Genomic DNA, 18,353 nt, shown 5'->3' on the forward strand with positions numbered 1-18,353 from the left:
CCAAAGGCACTAGCAGAGCTCGAACCTGGAATCTCCCGAATTCATGACATGTCTTTTTACCACTAGACCAATCCTTTTGCCCCTCCCTCCAAAGGCACTAGCAGAGCTCGAACTTGGAATCTCCCGAATTCATGACATGTCTTTTTACCACTAGACCAATCCTTTTGAGTTGGAGTATATACTTATCAATTCTTCTAATATTACTACTAAAAGAGAAGCATTAAATAAAATACATTGAATGCGCAGAACATGACGAGAAAGTATTGTGCGAAGTTAATTTTATCAAGAACTCCTAAAAAAACAAGTGTTCCTCAACGGAATCAATAATAATAATAATAATAATAATAATAATAATAATAATAATAATAATAATAATAATAATAATAATAATAATAATAATAATAATAATAATAATAATAATAATAATAATAATAATAATAACAATAATAATAATAATAATAATAACAATAATAATAATAATAATAATAATAATAATAATAATAAAATAAATAAATAAATAAAATAAAAAATGAAAATAGTTTCAACAACACAATTACTTTTCATTTAACAAGGTCAAAGTCAAGATTATTGACTCTTACAACAACATAATGGAAACGAAAAATTACGAAAAAATTAAATCACATCGAAAATGGTATGTTACTTCCCCCAGGAAAAACCACTATCTAAATGAAAAACTAAAAATCGACACGGAACGGTAATCATTACGTCATCAACGGTAGAGATTTTTATTTTGCTTCTAATATTAGTACATAAAAGGGTATCAATTGGTTATACATATACTCCCTCCGTTTCAAAATACATGTCCAAGTCAACCACTTCACACATGCCAATGCACAATTTTGACTGTTAATATCTTTAATTATCTAAAGTAAAAAATTATAAAAATTTAATATTTTGAAAATATTTGTCGAGACAAATCAAACAACATCTTACATGCTAATATTTGTATTTATAGATTAGTTAAAAAATATGGTCAAAGTGAGTCAAGTGAATAGTGCACATTGCAAAAAATGGATATGTATTTTGAAACGGAGGGAGTAGTATTTGTGTATATAAATATATAGAGGAAACTTGTCAAATGGCAAAGAGATGAGGGGAGGAAATTTATTTTATAGTATTTGTGTATCAATTGGTTATCCCACTTGTTTTAACAAAAGGACATCCAAATCAGGGACGGATCTATATATAGGCTATGTGGGGCTAAACCCCACATCCAACTTCCTTTTTTTTTTTTCATTATAAATAGGGATGATAATTATTTTGGTCCATGAATGTGTAACGAGTAGTCACAATAGTTTTTTAATGTATTAAAATTTCAAAATAGACTGTGATTTTACACTTTGTTAGTCAAAATAGTTCATAAAGTGACAATAAATAAGTATATTGAAATACTAATATGATAATACTAACGAAATATTTTAATGTTAGGAACAATTTTGACTAACAAAATGTACAATCAGATACTATTATGACTACTCCTTACACATTCGGGGACCAAAATGACTATTGCCTCTTAATATAGTTTGTATTATTGTTCCTTTAAAATTTTAGCCCCACGTGTACCAAATGTCTAGATCTGCCCCTGATCCAAACATATCCAGTAACATACGGTTTTGTGCGATTTTCATTTCTTTTATTTTCTACGAGTTTATGTTTATTAATATGAATTTCTTTGCAAAAATGAAATATTAAAAATACAAAACAGGAAACACAAATTAAAATTTATTTGTTTATTCATAGTTTGACACAGTGTCAATTTTCATGAGCATATTTGATTCTACAGTGTCTCACATAACATAAAATTTATTTAATTATTATTATTTTTTATTTTTTTTGCAAGCTATCCAAGCATGAATAAATTTATGTATGTATTTCACGAGCAACCTACAAAGCAAAAAATAAAAACTTAGTCAAAAAAAAATTGATTTCTTAAAAGAAGACAATAAGAGATGAAGAGAATGTAAAAAAAAAATTATACCGTTGGTGATATCGGACATCTACTGATGCAATCACCCATGCAGTAATCAAAGTATATACTATCGGAGTACACTTTACATGTTCTCGTACACTTTACATCACAAGGTGGTTCTGGAAACTTAGTTGGTGCAGCTGCAAACTCTTGAGATGGTGCAATGGATTCAACCTGTGTTACAACTAACATAATAATTAACATCAACACAACACATTTTTTTTCTGTGATTATTCCCATAATTCTTTTAGATGCGTATGTTTTATCAACTTCTATTAAAATGATCTATGTGTGTGTTTTAGGTTTTACAAAAGACCTTATTTATAACCATGAAAGCGGTCAAATATCCTCTAAAGAAAAAGTGGGTCAAACATAAAATGTAAAATTACAAGGTCAAACAATTTGACTAGATTACCTTCAAATATAAAAATGGCTATATAAAATATAATATTATATGGTCAAACAGATTTATGGCCTGTTTGGTTTGGCTTCTGAGAAGCAATTCTAGCCCAAAATCAATTCTCTACAGTGCCAAAAGCAATTCTAGCCAAAAACAACGTGTTTGGTTCAGCTTTTCAGAATTGCTTTTATCCTCCAAAAGCAATTCTCCATGAAGCTACAAATCCTAGCTTCTAGCTTTTCTAGAATCAATTCTCCTTGAACAACGTGTATAGGTTTGTATATTTTATTATTATAACATGTTATTTTACTTTATTGCCCTTTATCAATTCTCATTCTTTATCAATTCTCCTTTAGCTATGTCTATTTTAGTAATTATACATTCAAAAACAATTCTACATAATTGCATCCAAACATAAATCATTTTGTTTAATCAATTCTACATAATTGTATCCAAACATAAATCAATTCTCTCAGAATCAATTCTGTCAGAATCAATTCTATCAGAATCAATTCTCTCAGAATCAATTATATTCAAAGCTGAACCAAACGGGCACTTACTAGTTTACCTTCAAATATAAAAATGGCTATATAAAATGTAATATTATATGGTCAAACAATTTTACCAGTTTACCTTCAAATATAAAAATGGCTATATAAAATGTAATATTATATGGTCAAACAATTTTACTAGTTTACCTACAAATATAAAAATTTGTATATAAAATGTAATATTATATGGTCAAACAATTTTACTAGATTACCTTCAAATATAAAAAGTAGCTATAAAATGTAAAAATATACCTAAATTTAAATTACCTTCAAACAAATTTACATTTAAATTTACTTTTAAATTCATTAATTATGATTCTATTGCTATAAATATATTTTTTTAACCAAAAGAAGAGCGGTTAAGGCTTGGTACCTCGAAAGAGGTTCATGCAACTTTTTTTTTTTTTTTTGTGGACAGATTTAATAGTGGTGGCTATTAAATGAATATTATGGTTAAGAATTTATTTTAAAAAATCTCATGAACCACGTCTCTCTCCATAATTCTTTTTTAAAATGCATTTAAAAAAACGGATAGATGGGCACGATAATGTCCTTCTGAATGCTAGTAATCTATAAAATAAAAGTAGAAATACATTCATATCCCTTGAAGTCTCTTTAGATAACACAAACATCCATTCTACTCTCTCCGTTTCAAAATGAGTGTCGCTTTATCCAAAAAAAATTGTTTCAAAATGAGTGTCGCTTTCAGTTTCCAATGCAATAATAACTTTTTCTTTTCAATTGTACCCTCCAATTAATACTCTGCACACTACTTCCAAAGTATTACTTTTAAAACTAACCAATAGTTAATAAGGATAATTTGGTAAAATAACCATTATCTTTCTTTTAATCATTGCATTTCTTAATATGTGTGTAAACACCTAAAACGACACTCATTTTGAAACGGAGGGAATATTTTTTTATTTAACAATGACCTCCCCTGTTGTTTGACATCGTTTAACTTTGGTCAAATTATTTTTATCAAAAAAAAAAAAAAACTAATATTGCTTCTCTTTGATCTGAATTTAAGCGAGTAAGACTAGAAATTATAAACCATATCATTTCGACCGGTAAGAATAGTTTTAGTTAAAAGGCTAAATTACACCATAATTCTTTTAAGTTATTTAATTGTAATAAATTGGTCAATTAAGTTTTTTCCGCACCACTTACGTACTTAAGTTAATCATTTAAGTTTTTTTCGTAACACTTAGGTCTTTTAATTTATTTAATTGTAACTTTTAGGACCTAAATAACTTGCATTTTTAAAATCTAAAATACCTCAAATTGTTACGGTTAAATAGCTTAAATGACCTAATTGGTACAAACAAAACTTAAAGGACCAATTTATTACAATTAATTAACATAAAGTACCTTAGTGGTACAAAAAAAACTTAAAGACCAATTTATTACAATTAAATAACTTAAAAGACCTCTAGTGTAATTTAGCCTAGCTAAAAAACCTACTCTATATAATGTAATAAACACACAATTAAGCAAACAAAAACTATTTTAATTTTTTTTTATCCCTTTATAATTTTTCCTTTATCTTGTTTTTACATGCATTTCTTTGTCTAGTAGAAAAAAAGTCAAAATATCACACTTAACACTAATGGAGTAGTTAAGGAACCCAAATATGAGGGAAAGGATTATGAATTCAACATTAATTTCTAGATGAAAGGGAATCACATTTAAGTCCATCCGCAAAATTAAATGATTAATAATCTTTGCAAGCAAAATTGGTACTATTACAGAGAGGCTCATGATGTTCTGTGATTGACTCTAAGACTATAATGGCAATCTTCCTTGAAGCTGGTCCGATAAAAATCGGGTGAACGTGATGATATTCATAATTTTACACATTATAAGAAATTATGTAGTTCTTTCAAAAAAAAAAAAATTATGTGGTAACCCTAAAAAAAATAATCATGTAGTAGTTGTTACTGTTTTGTTTTTTGTTTTCATTCTGCTGGAATTAATCCTAACCAACGCCACCTAGAATTTTTAAATTTTAATGTGAGAAATTATGACATTTTGCAATATTAGCTTTTTAATCTTTACTACTATTTATCAAACTACTACGATAAAGATGAAAGTTAACTATAAGAGCCGCGAAGAACTACTCCCTCCTAAAGTATCTATACAAAGTTTGCCACAGTAGCCACTAGCAAACTGCACCCATCAATTATTTTAAAGCCACGTGTCATATGGAAATAGAAAGAAATTGAGATCTCCATTTCTAGTGGAAATGGAGAGGATCTGGTTCCATAAAAGATAGGCTAAATTGCAAATTTAGTCTCCCAAATTTTACAATTTGGCGATTTTATGTATGTGTTAACCTGATTAGAATCAAAGGGGTTATCGTTTCTGCAATTGAGGATAAAGTTAAAGGGTCAAAATTGTTATTTTCAAAAGTGGGGGCCCAACATTGTCGGATTACGAAACTTTTAAAGGTTAAGGGTGCGTTTGATTTGTTAAAAAATGAAGGACGGGACAACTTCAGTTGTACTATATTTGATTTATGAAATTGTTTCAGGGACGAAACAAAAATTTAAATTCTTGTCGCTCACTACACCACTAACAACTTTTTATCTCACGTACAAGATGTTTTAAAATACCAAAGTAGCTCTTTGTCCACCAAAAATCATTCAAGACCAAATATTATTGAATATCATAAAATTTGTCATATGTTGGTATGCCTTGTGTTGTTGGCAGATCTTGAATTATTTTGGTGGGGGTGCCAAAAAAATTCAGAATATATATTAAACAGTTTTAAAGAAATAGCAGTAATATATATGGACTGGTGCAGTGGTTTATTTTCTTGAATTTGAGGATCGAACCCACGATCATTGGCAGCTTGGGGGCTCATCGATCCACTGCAACGCCAATGTAACATAAGATTTAATAGGGATAATATGATACTTATAAGAAACTTGGGGGATGCAGTGGCACCTGTGGGTCTCCAAGGAGATCCGCCACTGGGTGTTATATCTTGTGTTGTTTTGTCCAATACTTACTGTTTAGTAGATCAAACGTACACAAAATATGCATGTTAGCAAAAAAAAATACAAGAGCAGTTGTTTTAGATACTATCAATGTTTCTTAGGCTCCCTAAAAAATTCAGGAGATAAATTCTTTTTTTTTTTTTTTTATAATTTTAACATCTCCAATAGGTAACTTTCGAAGGATATTTTTCAGCACAAAAAGATATTGAGGAGGCCTAAAAGAAAACCTCTAAATATAATAGAGACTATATTAAACATGAAGAAAATGTTTGAAAAGAAGTGTCTCGTGAAAACCTCCTTATACCAAAAACCTAGTGGGGAAAAAGGCCCAAGTAGAAAAAAGAGCACACTACCGTAAAAAGAAAAAACTTTAATTAAAACTAGTTACAAACCCGTGCTTCGCACGGGGGTTCAGTAACATATTTGATAAAATATTATATTGGAAGGAAAGATTGCGAAATGACAAATAATTATAAACCATAATACAATAATTAGAGTATTCTTGCATTACAGATTACAAAATTAAATCTTCAAAATGGCTTGATAATGAGTAACAAATGAAAACATATTTAGTCAGCGGTAGAAACACTTTTCCAGTAATAATTGATATCTATCTATAAACTAATGAAAACCCTATTACCAAAGCTACCTGATTTATATCATTTTGACTTTAAGCTTCAACGTATATAAATTATTTCACATGATCTACAACAAAGGTAGATATTAACTGCAATTTAGTATCGAGTTCTTTCAGGTGAACAAAATATTATATTGGCCATGACTTGCTCTCTCCGCGGTAATCAAACGACACTTATACCTCTTTTGAGTTTGGTCATCAATGAGTAAAGCTCTTTCATTCAACTTAGTTGATTTGATGAGGACTTCAATGTTATTTTATATTCCTAATAATTTCTTAATGATCTCTAGTGTGTGGTATCCATTATCCATAGGATAGATTATTTACTTTACTTTTCACATCATGAATGTTGTAAATAAGCCGACCTTGCTTTTCCTTTAATGCTTTATCACTCCCAATAAACTTGTATGAAATAGCCTCTATTTATTGGGATTATTTAATCAATCGTACTCATATTTGTTAAGGTGAAAAGGAAGAATTACAAAAGATGAAAATACAGAAGATTAATTTAACAAAGCTTTCAAATCCCTCGATATAATGAAAGAATATAAAAAAAATAACCCTGCAAAAAAGCTTTACACCGATCTAATAAGGCCATGTTGTGAATTTGAGGATTAAGTACCCTGAATTTGTTTATGTTTAGATTTTAAGTATATGGGGGTTAATCCCCTTTTTCCTCAGAGTAAAAGAGATTTAGAAGAGTAAAGGCTGGAGGGATTGGCGAGGTAGTTACTCATTAGCATTATTATTAAACTGTACAACTATAATTGTTCTCCTTCTAAACCGCTAAAAACGGACGCAATGGTGTTTATGAATAGAAATCACATGTCACCCTTCTCTTACCCTCTCTCCTCCATTCAAGCCATAACATCTTAAGAAAAAAAAAATCTCTTTTCAATTAACATTCTTTGTCTTGGTTGTTAGGACTTTTTGCTAAGATGTTTTTTTTTTGAATGGGAGGACTGAGGAGATAGGAAAAGGGGATTGGTGATTTCTATCCTTCTAATTATAGGTTTAAGGACTCATAGGCCAAAATGATTTCTATCCTTCTATTTCTGGAAACACATAGCTTTCAATCTGATGCATCCATGCTATCTACGTTTACTATTATTGATTGATATAGCCCAAAATAATCTTTACTTAGTTTAATGTCTCCTCCATATATAACTTCATGGCAGTTTCATAATGTATATCTGATTCTTTGAAATTCATGTCTCTAATTTTAAGAGGAATTTTTGCTCTTGATATTAACATTTTCTATCTTAAAGCAAATAAGAAATATACCAATTAAATTGTTTGATACACTATTGGTGTAATTTTTTTACACTACAAACAAATCAAAGCCAATCATTTATGTGCCTTTAGAAGTAGTTACGATTAAAGCCAAACGTTTTTAAAGATCATTACACTGACGTTGTTTATGATACAAATATTGCAGATACATTGCAGTTGGCAATGAACCTTTCCTTAAGGAATATAATGGAACATATCTAATGCACACTCTACCAGCTCTTAAGAATATACACGCACGAAACATATTCAAGCAGTACGGATCAGAGGATTGGGGGAATATCTTATTCGTGAAGCTCATCTTTCAAAGAGATTTTCATTTGATGAAAATTGATACTATCATTGCTGTGCTTCAATCCCTTTTCTTGAAAATATGCAGGTAGAGTGATTGATATCTTTGAGGAATCATGGGAGTTGCTTCTCGAACAATTAAGAAAAATACAACAATGACGTTTAAATAAATTACGAACACCCTTCCATCTAAGATTAGATAATTAATATCAGCAACATAGGTATCTTTACACTCATAACCCATCTTTCTTACTTTCTCTCCAGCACACACACATTTTTCTACTATCATATACAACATCTAAAACTATTTCAGAGACGAACATGGACATACCGTAGGAACGCTGATAGATTTTGAGCATTCAGCAGAAACATCCATGTTCTCAGGATTTGATAAGTTAGGTTCTCTTGAACAATTCGCTGAACTCACTAACCACTTCAGATCAACCACTTCGTTAAATACCTCGATTTAAAATGGAAGTGTTAATTGGATTTTAGGGACTTACCCTGTCATATTTTTGCTCCACTCCAAGGTTTGCAATGCCACCACAAAGTAGGGAAGTTCCAAGCACAAGAAGAAGGTTTGAAAGGATGGAACCTAAAAGAGAATACTTGACAACAACAATTTGGTTGCTGCTAAGAGCAAATATTGCTATTATCAGCTCACTAATATTCCCACATGTTGCATTAAGAAGCCCTCCAACTGTAATAATAGAGAATACATAAACATTTAGCTTCACATAATCAATTATATTTAAACATTTAGCTTCACATAATCAATTATATTTAGCTTAGTTCAAAATTAAACATTAACCAATGAGTTATGAACAATTTTATATACCTGTAGGACCAATGAAGAAGGCAATTTGTCTGCAAAATTTGAAGTAACAATCAGCATACAATCTAATATCTGTTTGTTTTTACCTGTTGTCCCGCTAGTGTACAAAATCAGTGCCGAATCTTCACCTAATCCAAAGGATATGAAAAACAAATGATGAGAAAGAAGTGCCTGAGAAAACTGATACGGATATATTCTACTTCATCCATTTTTAAAAGCTGAAAATGTGATATTCTTACTTGATCTTTCGACATTTTTCAGGAAAATTCTGTCTGCATCAATTTCCCCATTTTGTGAATGTCCATTTCTACTACTCTTCTTAGAGGAATTATTAGGAACAGGCAGAATATGGAAAAACTGAGAAGAGGTTTTATTGGCAATGCTTTGCATTAATTCACCATGATCTTCAGTACTCAATATAGCAGACACATCGCCAATTTTTTTCTTCCTTAGGTAAGGTTCATTTTGAAGCATATTTACATCATATATACTTTTCACAAAGGAAAAAAAATGTACAGATAAACCAGCTATTTGAAAATTTCATATAAAAGGTACCAAGATAATGTCAATGGAAAATTAATATAGTCCTGAATTCTTAATGTTCACAGAATTTGCATTTATTCCTCTAAGAGTATCCAATTAATTACTACACCAAGAATGATATTATAGATGTGAATTATGTCATGCCAAGCTTGGTATTAGCCATGAGAAAAAACTGCACCTCAGGGTACCTAGCCATATAAATGTGAGTTCAATGCCTTTATATCATTTCATTATGCTTCTACTAATTCATTCATTCTCCACCTCTTTAATAGCGCAGCACTTTTGAGCAGACCAAATAATCAAATCATGTCATGAAAAAACTAACCAATGACTCATTCAAATTAATGATTCAAAAGGTTATTTTATATATCAAATTAGAACAGAACTCTTGCAGTAAAAGTCTATCAATGGAATTGTATGTTACATACTATGGTTCAATTTGCTAAATTAAGTGAAATTTATGCAAATAATTATTGACTACACCAATGAGTCATGCACCTTATAACAGATTCAAGATAGCATCAAAATAAGACACTATATCAGACCCATCTTACAAACACCAGAGAAGATAAAAAAATTAACAGAAATTCGATTAAGACAAATTCAAATGAGAACCGGTATCATCTCATCCCTTTGAGCCTATAACATAGGAAGAGTTAGTAAACCAGACTTCATAACATGGCAATTGCATATAGAGAGAACCTAAACTTACAAAAACATGGCGACGTTGTGATTAGAGAGACGCATGAGAAACTTCACATAGTGAGCTAAAATAGAAGAGTTAAAGTTAAAATTAAATTCAAGCATCATAAAAGACCAGAATACATCTTGTGATAAAGCTATAACAGTCGACTTATAGTAAGTTAGCAAGAAACTAAAGTCAATTCAAACTACTTTAAATAAGGCATTACACAGCATGTCTGCAAATCAGCAATTCGTTGTTGTTCAAGTGAAAAGCACAAGATGAAATATCAAACAGGTAGTTTATCCTCAGCTGATGGTATAAAAAACTTGTAAGGCGGTTTTGGTTTTTCTAGAAGAGACTGTTGGTTAGAAAAAATAAAGTAAATGATAAGAGATAAAACTATTTAAAAGTCGTCAGTTTCACCTTGGTTTGTGATTTGAAACACGGAGAATGAGAACAACTAATACAGAAAAAGAGCAATTGAAACCACTGCAGCCTGAATCAGAACAACTAATACAACCCCAAGCATGATACTCAAAGCCCCTTGCTAAAAACCCACTGTAGAAGAGGTGCAACCAATATACCAAATGAAAACAACAACTTCTGTTAAACAGAAACAGAGGAAACTCTGCAAGGTTCTTTTCAGCACAAAGAGCCACAACAATGGCTTTCAGAAAAAGAGCAGAATAGAAACTGTAACAGCTACGACAAGGTACTCCAAACGTGAACAGGAACACAGAATTTGTGCTTGGCAACTCTAACAGTATACAATGCATTGGAATGCTATAATTCATGTCTTACTATGGAGCAGACCCATCATCTGGATGACTCATAAGCCTTGATATTCCGCCACAGCGACTATGTCCAATAACCAGGATGTTCTCCACCAGAAAAATGTAATGATTTTTTTCTTTTAGAAAGATATGGCGAAATTATGAGTATTGATGCAGCCTCATCCGCGGTCGAATTAGAGTCATAAACCTTAATGTGTCATTAAATGTGGAATAGAAATTTAATTATTAAAAACTCTTCAACAATAATTTATATAGCAATTCATTTGTTTAGAAAATAGTGAAGTAGGCCTGATTAAATGCAGGGTTGTACGAACTATGCTAACCTCTTGACATAATAGTAACAGAAATCTGCTAAGATGAATGTCTGGACAATTTCTGAGATAAGAACCATCGACGACCATAAACCATACCCCCAAGGCAACCAACAAATGTCCATGGGTATCTAACACCTGGTGCAAGAAAGAGTATGTTAGTAGAAGGAGACATGCGTCTACAGAATCCAAGCAAGCTACAAAACCAAAGTGTCGATGCAAAAACAACAGCAGTCTTGTACCCAGATGAGGAGGGGAAGACTGGCGCTGACATAATTTATAATTCCCTTTAAGTTGCCCAACAACTCGGAAAGACAAGCATGGGACAACGAATAACACAAAACAGTTAGTGTTGGGGATAACCTAATAGTAAGTAGATCAAAATCAAACTATAACCAAGACTTTTAGCAGTTTCTTTTGAAAACATTATATTAATTTATCTGATTGTCTAGATCAAAAGACAGACTTTTAGCAGACTAAAAGAAGCCGAGAGAGTAATGAATCATATCTCACCTGCCCAGTAACAGCCAGACCATCTGCAAGAAGGGACACTGCCAACCAAACCTGCAGACAGACTTGAAATGCAGCCACAGATGTTGCTCCGTGGTGTGCAGCTAATGATGCAGCCAGTGTAATAGAAAACCTGCAAGACAATAATGAAACGGGAAGGACAATCAATGGAACTACCAATTTGAACGAAAAAGGAGTAGCACGGAGTAAATTTCTAAGACAAATTTGACGTGCCAAATTTGTGTATAAACCTAAAATAACATTGAACAATTTGTTTCTATAATATCCCCAGGAAGTATATCTCTGGTAAGAAATTAATGACATCCATTTCGTATATATAAGCATAATAAACCTTTACCATTTTTGGCAAATCCGTCGAATTGCAAATGTTTGATGCTTGGAGGTATAAGATTAACTTGTTCGTTCAAACCCCACAGGAGTATAGCTAAAAGTAGATACCATGATTTTGTTTGGCACATATATGGTATTCTTATAACAATGTAAATTGAGCAAAATAAAATCTTTTATCATAAGCTTTCAAGTCAGTAACTCTCAACACCATAAACATTACCTCAGCTTTTCTCTGCAACCTAGCTTCACCTTCAGCCTTAATACCATCCAGCTTCAGCAATTTCCTCATAAGCAACTTTGTAGTCACAACAAATTCTTTGTCAGAAACCTTGGTCCCTCCATTGACAGCCACATCCAAGGCCAACACCTGCAAAATTAAAATCAGTAATATCTTCATTATCTAGTTCAAGTTATAATGTTTCTATAATGAATGATAATAATATGGGAAACATGGCTCACCCTGTCACAAAGCTTGTCCACCTCTGATCCGACTACAACAACAGCTTGAAAAGCTTATGAGAGTACCTCCAAAATCATATAACCTTTGCTATCAACATATGATATAAGGAATTAAGTTCCAATACCATACCACATTCCCCGTCAGTTCCAATATCAGTCCCATAATTCAAAAAAAAAAAAAAATCAGACATAGCAGAAAAAGCAAAGAAAGCAACCCTTTAACTACTGAACCTAAAAAAGCAAAAAAAAAAAATCTTCAAATCAAATAGAATAAAGGAAAGAGAAACCTAATGCTCAAGGGTCAAATATGGGTAACTTCTAACTATCACCTTTCCATAAAAAATAACAATGCATCATACTTCTGTCTCCATAAAAGAATCTTTGAAAATATATAAAGAAACTTCCTGCAAGTAATAGAAAGGCAAGTTGAGTCTGAAATAAATAATTGAGTGAACAATCCACATGCATCAAATTTCATGACCACTTACATAAAAGACCATCATCTCAGTCTTCTTCATCTTCTTAGTTCATTTGAAACTTGTCTTGAAGCAAGATTTATGCAAGAAAAGAATTTGTAACATAGCAATGTGCGTGCCACAATGAAACTTTTGCCACAAAGAAATATGTTAACCCACAGACATGCACCTTCATCCTCCAAAATAGGCCCTTGTTATATGTGTGCAGTTCTGAAAAAGAATATGTAACAAAGCAAAAATGGAGACTCAAATTCCGACACCTAAAGCAAATTATCCAATGCATCATGGAACTCCTTTTCTACAGGAATTTTGAGAAAGAACAACATGTATGAGGTTCATGCAGGAAAAAATAATCATGATATCATTCGTAATGATTAATAGCACTTGTGTAATCAAAATTGTATCCTGATGTGGCTTGTCATTTAAACCAAATCCTATCCAGTCAGGTGTAAAGAAGTAGAACACTGCATCTAACAATTGAAAAACATTTTTCTTCTAATCCTTACTAAAAACATGTGATGCTAAACACCAGATTTTTCTCATGGGCATTTTACCAAACACTTGCAATGCATTTTATCCCCATTACTAATTCCAGCCCTCCTAAAATACCCACCCACCAAAATCAAGTAGCTTAACAACTAAAACTGATATTTGGGATAACAACTTACAACATTTTAACAATTTGGCATAGAAATCTGCAAAAGAAACATGGAGAAGATAGAAATTTACCAAGAATTGATGGGTTTGAGGCTTCTAAAGAATATCAAAAAGTGGAAGAACAAACCAGCAAGAATGCAAGAATGTATTTCCCTGGTGTGAAAAGAAAAGAAAAACTGAATTGTTTAAATACCAGTTCAACAACCCATTCTAACTACGCAAAGGATTGAAACTAAATGTTTGGGAGGATTGACAATAGAATGAAGATTATATATAGGAAAAAATAGCAATAAGAAAATGAATAACATATATGATGTTCAAATTAGAATTTTAGTAAAAGATAATTAAAATAAAAGCACTTGAAACTTATCCTGTAATGTTTAGGTGCAAAATTTTGATATTTTGGGCAATACATCCATATAAGTATCAGAATAAATTATCAACTTTCAACAGCACAATCTACTACCAGAATCAAAATAGAATCATACCTGTCTCAAGTGGCAAGATCATCCATCCATAGAAAAGCAATGTCTCAACTGAGCAACCAAAATGTAGAACCATAATTTCAAGCAACTCTGACTAATGCATAAACCACAAAATTTTTACATCTTTTAAGATAACTTATTCAATAGATACAATACTTAATTTACCATATAGGAAGTTAACAAAAGAATCAGAGTCAAATTCAATAATTGGAGTCCAAGTCAGTACCTAAAGGCAATTGAAGTCGCCACCTCAAAGCTATAGATTCAGCCAAAGTGGGAAAGTGAGGCTGCAAAACTCACTGCACCATGAAATGTCTCTCTGTTTTGCAAAGAATCATCACACGGAAGTTAGGAAAAAAAATAGAAATATGCTAGACAAAGTTATAACACCTTTAAAACACAAAAACAGCTTTTGCAGAGATATATTTGCATCAGAAACTAATCATTGATATTTCTTCTCAGCACAAAATAGAGCCAATGAAATCCTTCTTAAACCATAACGTTTGAAGGTCGAAAAGATACACTATACTGCTCCTATAAAACACGGTAAATAAAATTTAAGGAAGCCATCATCAAGCAAAACATCATATAAACCTTCACATAAAACAAACCTCGAGAAGAAAATAATAAAAAGATATTATTTAAATCTAGTCACCTCATTTCAATTGTCTGCTAGCACTGATGAAGGGCATTATAGAAACAATAGCGCAAATACAGTGCAGGTGATTGAAGATTGCTTATATTTGACACTAAAAGACTACCACTCCACATCACATTTCCAATGTAGAAGCCATTTTTAGACCAGTTGGAGGGATATCACAGACAGAGGACCGCATTGTTGGGAATGATGAATTCTTGTTCTGAACATTGCACGAAATTGTTAAAGATGACGACGAATTCGCACTTTTCATTGCTTCAATCGATCTAAATCATTTTTATCACGTCGAACCTACAACAATCAACAAATTTCAGTAAATGGTGAAGAGATCTGAATCATCTATAACAAAGAATCATTGCTTCATTGAGAAATCGCACCTCCTATTCAAAATTGATGACTGTCGAATCAGTGCAGATGTTAGATACAACCCTTTTAAAAATAAACAAACATCCAATTCAAAATAAAACCATAACTTAAAAACGAAAAAACACAGTAAAAAGGAAATCAAAATCAAAAAAACGATTTGAAGTGATTGTCATGACATAAATTTGGGGATTTTGAGTTGCTTACCTTCTGATTCTAAATCCAGAGCGGCGAAAACGATTTCTGGTGCGCCGGTCGCCGTTGAAGTTGCTCCGATCCAAAAAAATCTGGAAAAACAAAAACTTGGACATGCAATCGAACATGCATAGCAACAATAAAACAGAAAACAAAAAGAATTAAACCGATCATGATGTTTGATTAAACAAAAGATGAGGAAATTACCTTGGTCTTCATTCATTTCATTCTGTTATCACCAACACAACACTTTCCTCTTCTCTCGCCGTCTCTCTTTCGTTTTCACCATCTTCCAATTTTCATTTTTCTCTTCAGCCGTTTTCCTTTTCTGCTTCCAGCGTTCCTCCTTTCCTCGTTTTTTGCCGGCGACTTCCTTCTTTCTCTCTCGTTCCCGTTTCTCTCTTTTCTCTTTTCTCATATTACCAACATGCCCGTTGATTTTACCAAAATACCCTTCTCTCAAATTACAGGATTACCAAAATGCCCCTCATAAGGGCAAAATGGTAATTTCCACGGACATTTATTTTCATATTTAGTTTAGTAGATAAAACTTGAGGTGTGTGACTTTCCACGACCTGGGGTAGACATTGGCACATAAACCCTCAAGTTGGTATGCGCATTTTTTCAGTACTGATCTTGCGTGATATGGATCATTATTGATGGAGAATTTTCTTGCCCACGTTAGGCGACATCTGTGACGATCCTATTATTATGAGGTGGAACATATTGTAAAAGGGAAAAATTCACACCAAATCAAAACTACAACATAACCATAACAAAAGTATGTATCCATAAAAAATAAAAAAAATCCATTCATCAAATAAATAAAAGAGCATGCAAAAATAGAGATGAAACAAAGAAAATGAAGAATGTCTGAATGTATGCTTATACTTTTTTTTCGTTTGTTAAAATTCATGATGGTTTGTTGTTGGTTTTATTATATATATATTTTTTAATGTATTAGTTTTTTCACTTTTTTATTGTGTTGTATGTTTAATATATCATATTTGGTTATAAGTTTTTGGAATATACCACGCTAAAATAAAAATTTGACTTGTACGATTTTTAAAAACGAAAAACCCATAAAAAATAACGAAGTTTAGGTAAAACCTGACACAAACTCAATAATGCCTACATTTTTGCTTTAATTTTCATATGGAAGAAGAATACTAAATGTTTTGGTCATAAATCAAGGATAATTTTCAAAATTGACACAAACATATTATATATTGAAAATCAAAACATTTTAGATTTATAAATTACAATGTTGCACTTTTTGGTTATTTTAATATCAACACAATTTTATGTCATGCAACTTAAGTTTGTTTTAAGTATTTTATGATGAAATTTATTATTTGATATTATCATTTACTATTTTATGATGTTAAAACATAGTGAAAATATGTTACACATTTTTTTAGAAAATTAAAAAGTTGAGTAATTTAAATGAAAAAAATGAGGACCAGTCATTTGGTCATTTAATATTAACAAAAAAAATAGAATAATAATTCGTTAAGTTCTTTATAGTTTAATTTTCATGTTGCTGTTTGTTTTTCAAATGAACTTAAATGTTTTTATAAAAAAAATTGTATTGTTAAATAAAATATAACCTCAATGACTTTTAAAGTTTGAATGATTAAGAGAAAATAATTTCCAAAAATGAGAAAACACAGTCTAAACCCTCACTTTCTTGTGTTTCTTACATATTCATGTTTGAATGTTCAAATAACACAACTCATAACCAATTTATTGTTCGAACTTTCAATGATCAATCCTTTTCGTCCTAGAAACTGCAAAATAATAATAATGATAATAATAATAATTTATAACGAGGTGTCACATTATGGTAGAATGTACGAGGAAACACATTAACATTATCAAGAAAAAAGAAGAAGATGAATTTGTGATTCTTATATTGATTTATATCAATTCAATGATAATACGGATAGAAAAAAACGATGAAACGCTCCAAGATTCCCAATAATTGCCTTCATCGATAATATTTTCTTTAGGGTTTTCTCTTCTCTTTTTTCTCCTCTCCACCTTCCTTCTCCAATCTCTATTAGATTGTTCATAGTTGACTCTTAGTTTCCTCCTTGGTAGTGTTGTTTACACCTTCTGGTGCTTATGTTTTTCCTTCCCCTTACTGGTTTATCCTGCTTCAAGTGTCCATTCTATTAGCGCTTTTCTCTCTCTTTTTCATCATTTCTTTCTCCTCCTTTCGTGGTTGACTTAGAGTGCTTACAGGTAATTGGCCAGCTATGCTGATCTAATAAATTATTCTAAACCTATCTTTAATAAACATCTTACACGGTAGAATGTATGAGGCGGGAATGGATTGTCTCCTGTCAAATTTTCTGCAGTTTTCTCCTGTGAAACAATCACAGCCCTTCATTCCTTTTAATGAAAATCAATGGCTATTAATAAACACAAATTAAATCACATTAATTTTTTCTATTTCATTTCAATTCCTTCCTTCTTCCCTCGTGAGACCAGCTTTCTGTAAAACATCAAAACTGTTTCATCTTCTTCAATAACAACAACACAGCCCAGTGAAATCGTGTGCTCTATTAAGCAATTTCTGTTTAAATTTCTCAAGTAAAATTTCAACGAGACATGAAATCAAAATTTTGGCAACCACCATAATCAAACATACCACCCAAAAATCGCATAATTTTTTTAACTCCAAGCAATTTGGCACGACAGAATTGGTATAATTCCAGCAATTGGTATAACTTCTCCAAAGAAACCATATCTCAAATTCTTTCTGGAATTTCACCAATTCAGAAACAATGCCTTAACTTTCCAATCCCAGTAGTATTAACTTGTGAGTTGTATTCCAATGACAGAAATAGTGATTGGAATGTGAT

The 18,353-nt window shown here is 31.4% G+C and overlaps 1 protein-coding gene and 1 long non-coding RNA gene across 31 annotated transcripts; both read right to left on the reverse strand.

Moving 5' to 3' along the window:
- Positions 1 to 1,622: 1,622 nt before the first annotated feature.
- Positions 1,623 to 2,401, reverse strand: LOC146944039 (uncharacterized). Its single transcript, XR_015028123.1, has 2 exons — positions 2,000 to 2,401; positions 1,623 to 1,905 (listed from the first exon to the last, which is right to left on the reverse strand). It is a non-coding gene; the product is annotated as an uncharacterized LOC146944039 (long non-coding RNA).
- Positions 2,402 to 7,930: 5,529 nt separating this feature from the next.
- LOC146944040 (vacuolar cation/proton exchanger 1-like) lies at positions 7,931 to 15,880 on the reverse strand. Of its 30 annotated transcripts, none has more exons than XR_015025821.1 (16): positions 15,691 to 15,880; positions 15,496 to 15,575; positions 15,303 to 15,322; positions 14,923 to 15,216; positions 14,494 to 14,586; positions 14,271 to 14,318; positions 13,855 to 13,935; positions 13,138 to 13,335; positions 12,979 to 13,053; positions 12,650 to 12,737; positions 12,411 to 12,557; positions 11,843 to 11,972; positions 11,342 to 11,467; positions 9,236 to 11,205; positions 9,000 to 9,124; positions 7,931 to 8,861 (listed from the first exon to the last, which is right to left on the reverse strand). XR_015025821.1 is itself a non-coding variant. In XM_085742428.1 (16 exons), exons 14-16 carry the CDS (start codon positions 9,468 to 9,470, stop codon positions 8,817 to 8,819), a joined length of 405 nt encoding a protein of 134 aa, XP_085598554.1. In that variant the 5' UTR covers positions 9,471 to 11,205; positions 11,342 to 11,467; positions 11,572 to 11,972; positions 12,411 to 12,557; positions 12,650 to 12,737; positions 12,979 to 13,053; positions 13,138 to 13,335; positions 13,855 to 13,935; positions 14,271 to 14,318; positions 14,494 to 14,586; positions 14,923 to 15,216; positions 15,303 to 15,322; positions 15,496 to 15,575; positions 15,691 to 15,880; the 3' UTR covers positions 7,931 to 8,816. The 30 variants fall into 30 exon arrangements, 14 of the variants coding, with proteins under 14 accessions (XP_085598554.1, XP_085598552.1, XP_085598547.1 ...); XR_015025819.1 differs by lacking the exon at positions 14,271 to 14,318 and having other exon boundaries at positions 7,931 to 8,287; positions 8,493 to 8,861; positions 15,303 to 15,354; XR_015025816.1 differs by having other exon boundaries at positions 12,650 to 12,732; positions 15,303 to 15,354.
- Between the last annotated feature and the right edge of the window lie 2,473 nt (positions 15,881 to 18,353).

Source organism: Medicago sativa, chromosome 2 (assembly GCF_051527215.1).
Source record: "Medicago sativa cultivar Bolivia chromosome 2, Bolivia_mono, whole genome shotgun sequence".
Lineage (NCBI taxonomy): Eukaryota > Viridiplantae > Streptophyta > Magnoliopsida > Fabales > Fabaceae > Medicago > Medicago sativa.

Bases quoted from the DNA above. Each gene is read 5' to 3' on its own strand.
- LOC146944040 (XM_085742420.1), bottom strand. From the start codon at position 9,470: ATGCTTCAAAATGAACCTTACCTAAGGAAGAAAAAAATTGGCGATGTG. The intron at 9,125-9,235 runs GTAAGAATATCA...CCTTTGGATTAG, and splicing joins GAAAAATGTCGAAAGATCAA to GTGAAGATTCGGCACTGATT. The intron at 8,862-9,082 runs GTAAAAACAAAC...CTATTATTACAG, and splicing joins GTACACTAGCGGGACAACAG to TTGGAGGGCTTCTTAATGCA.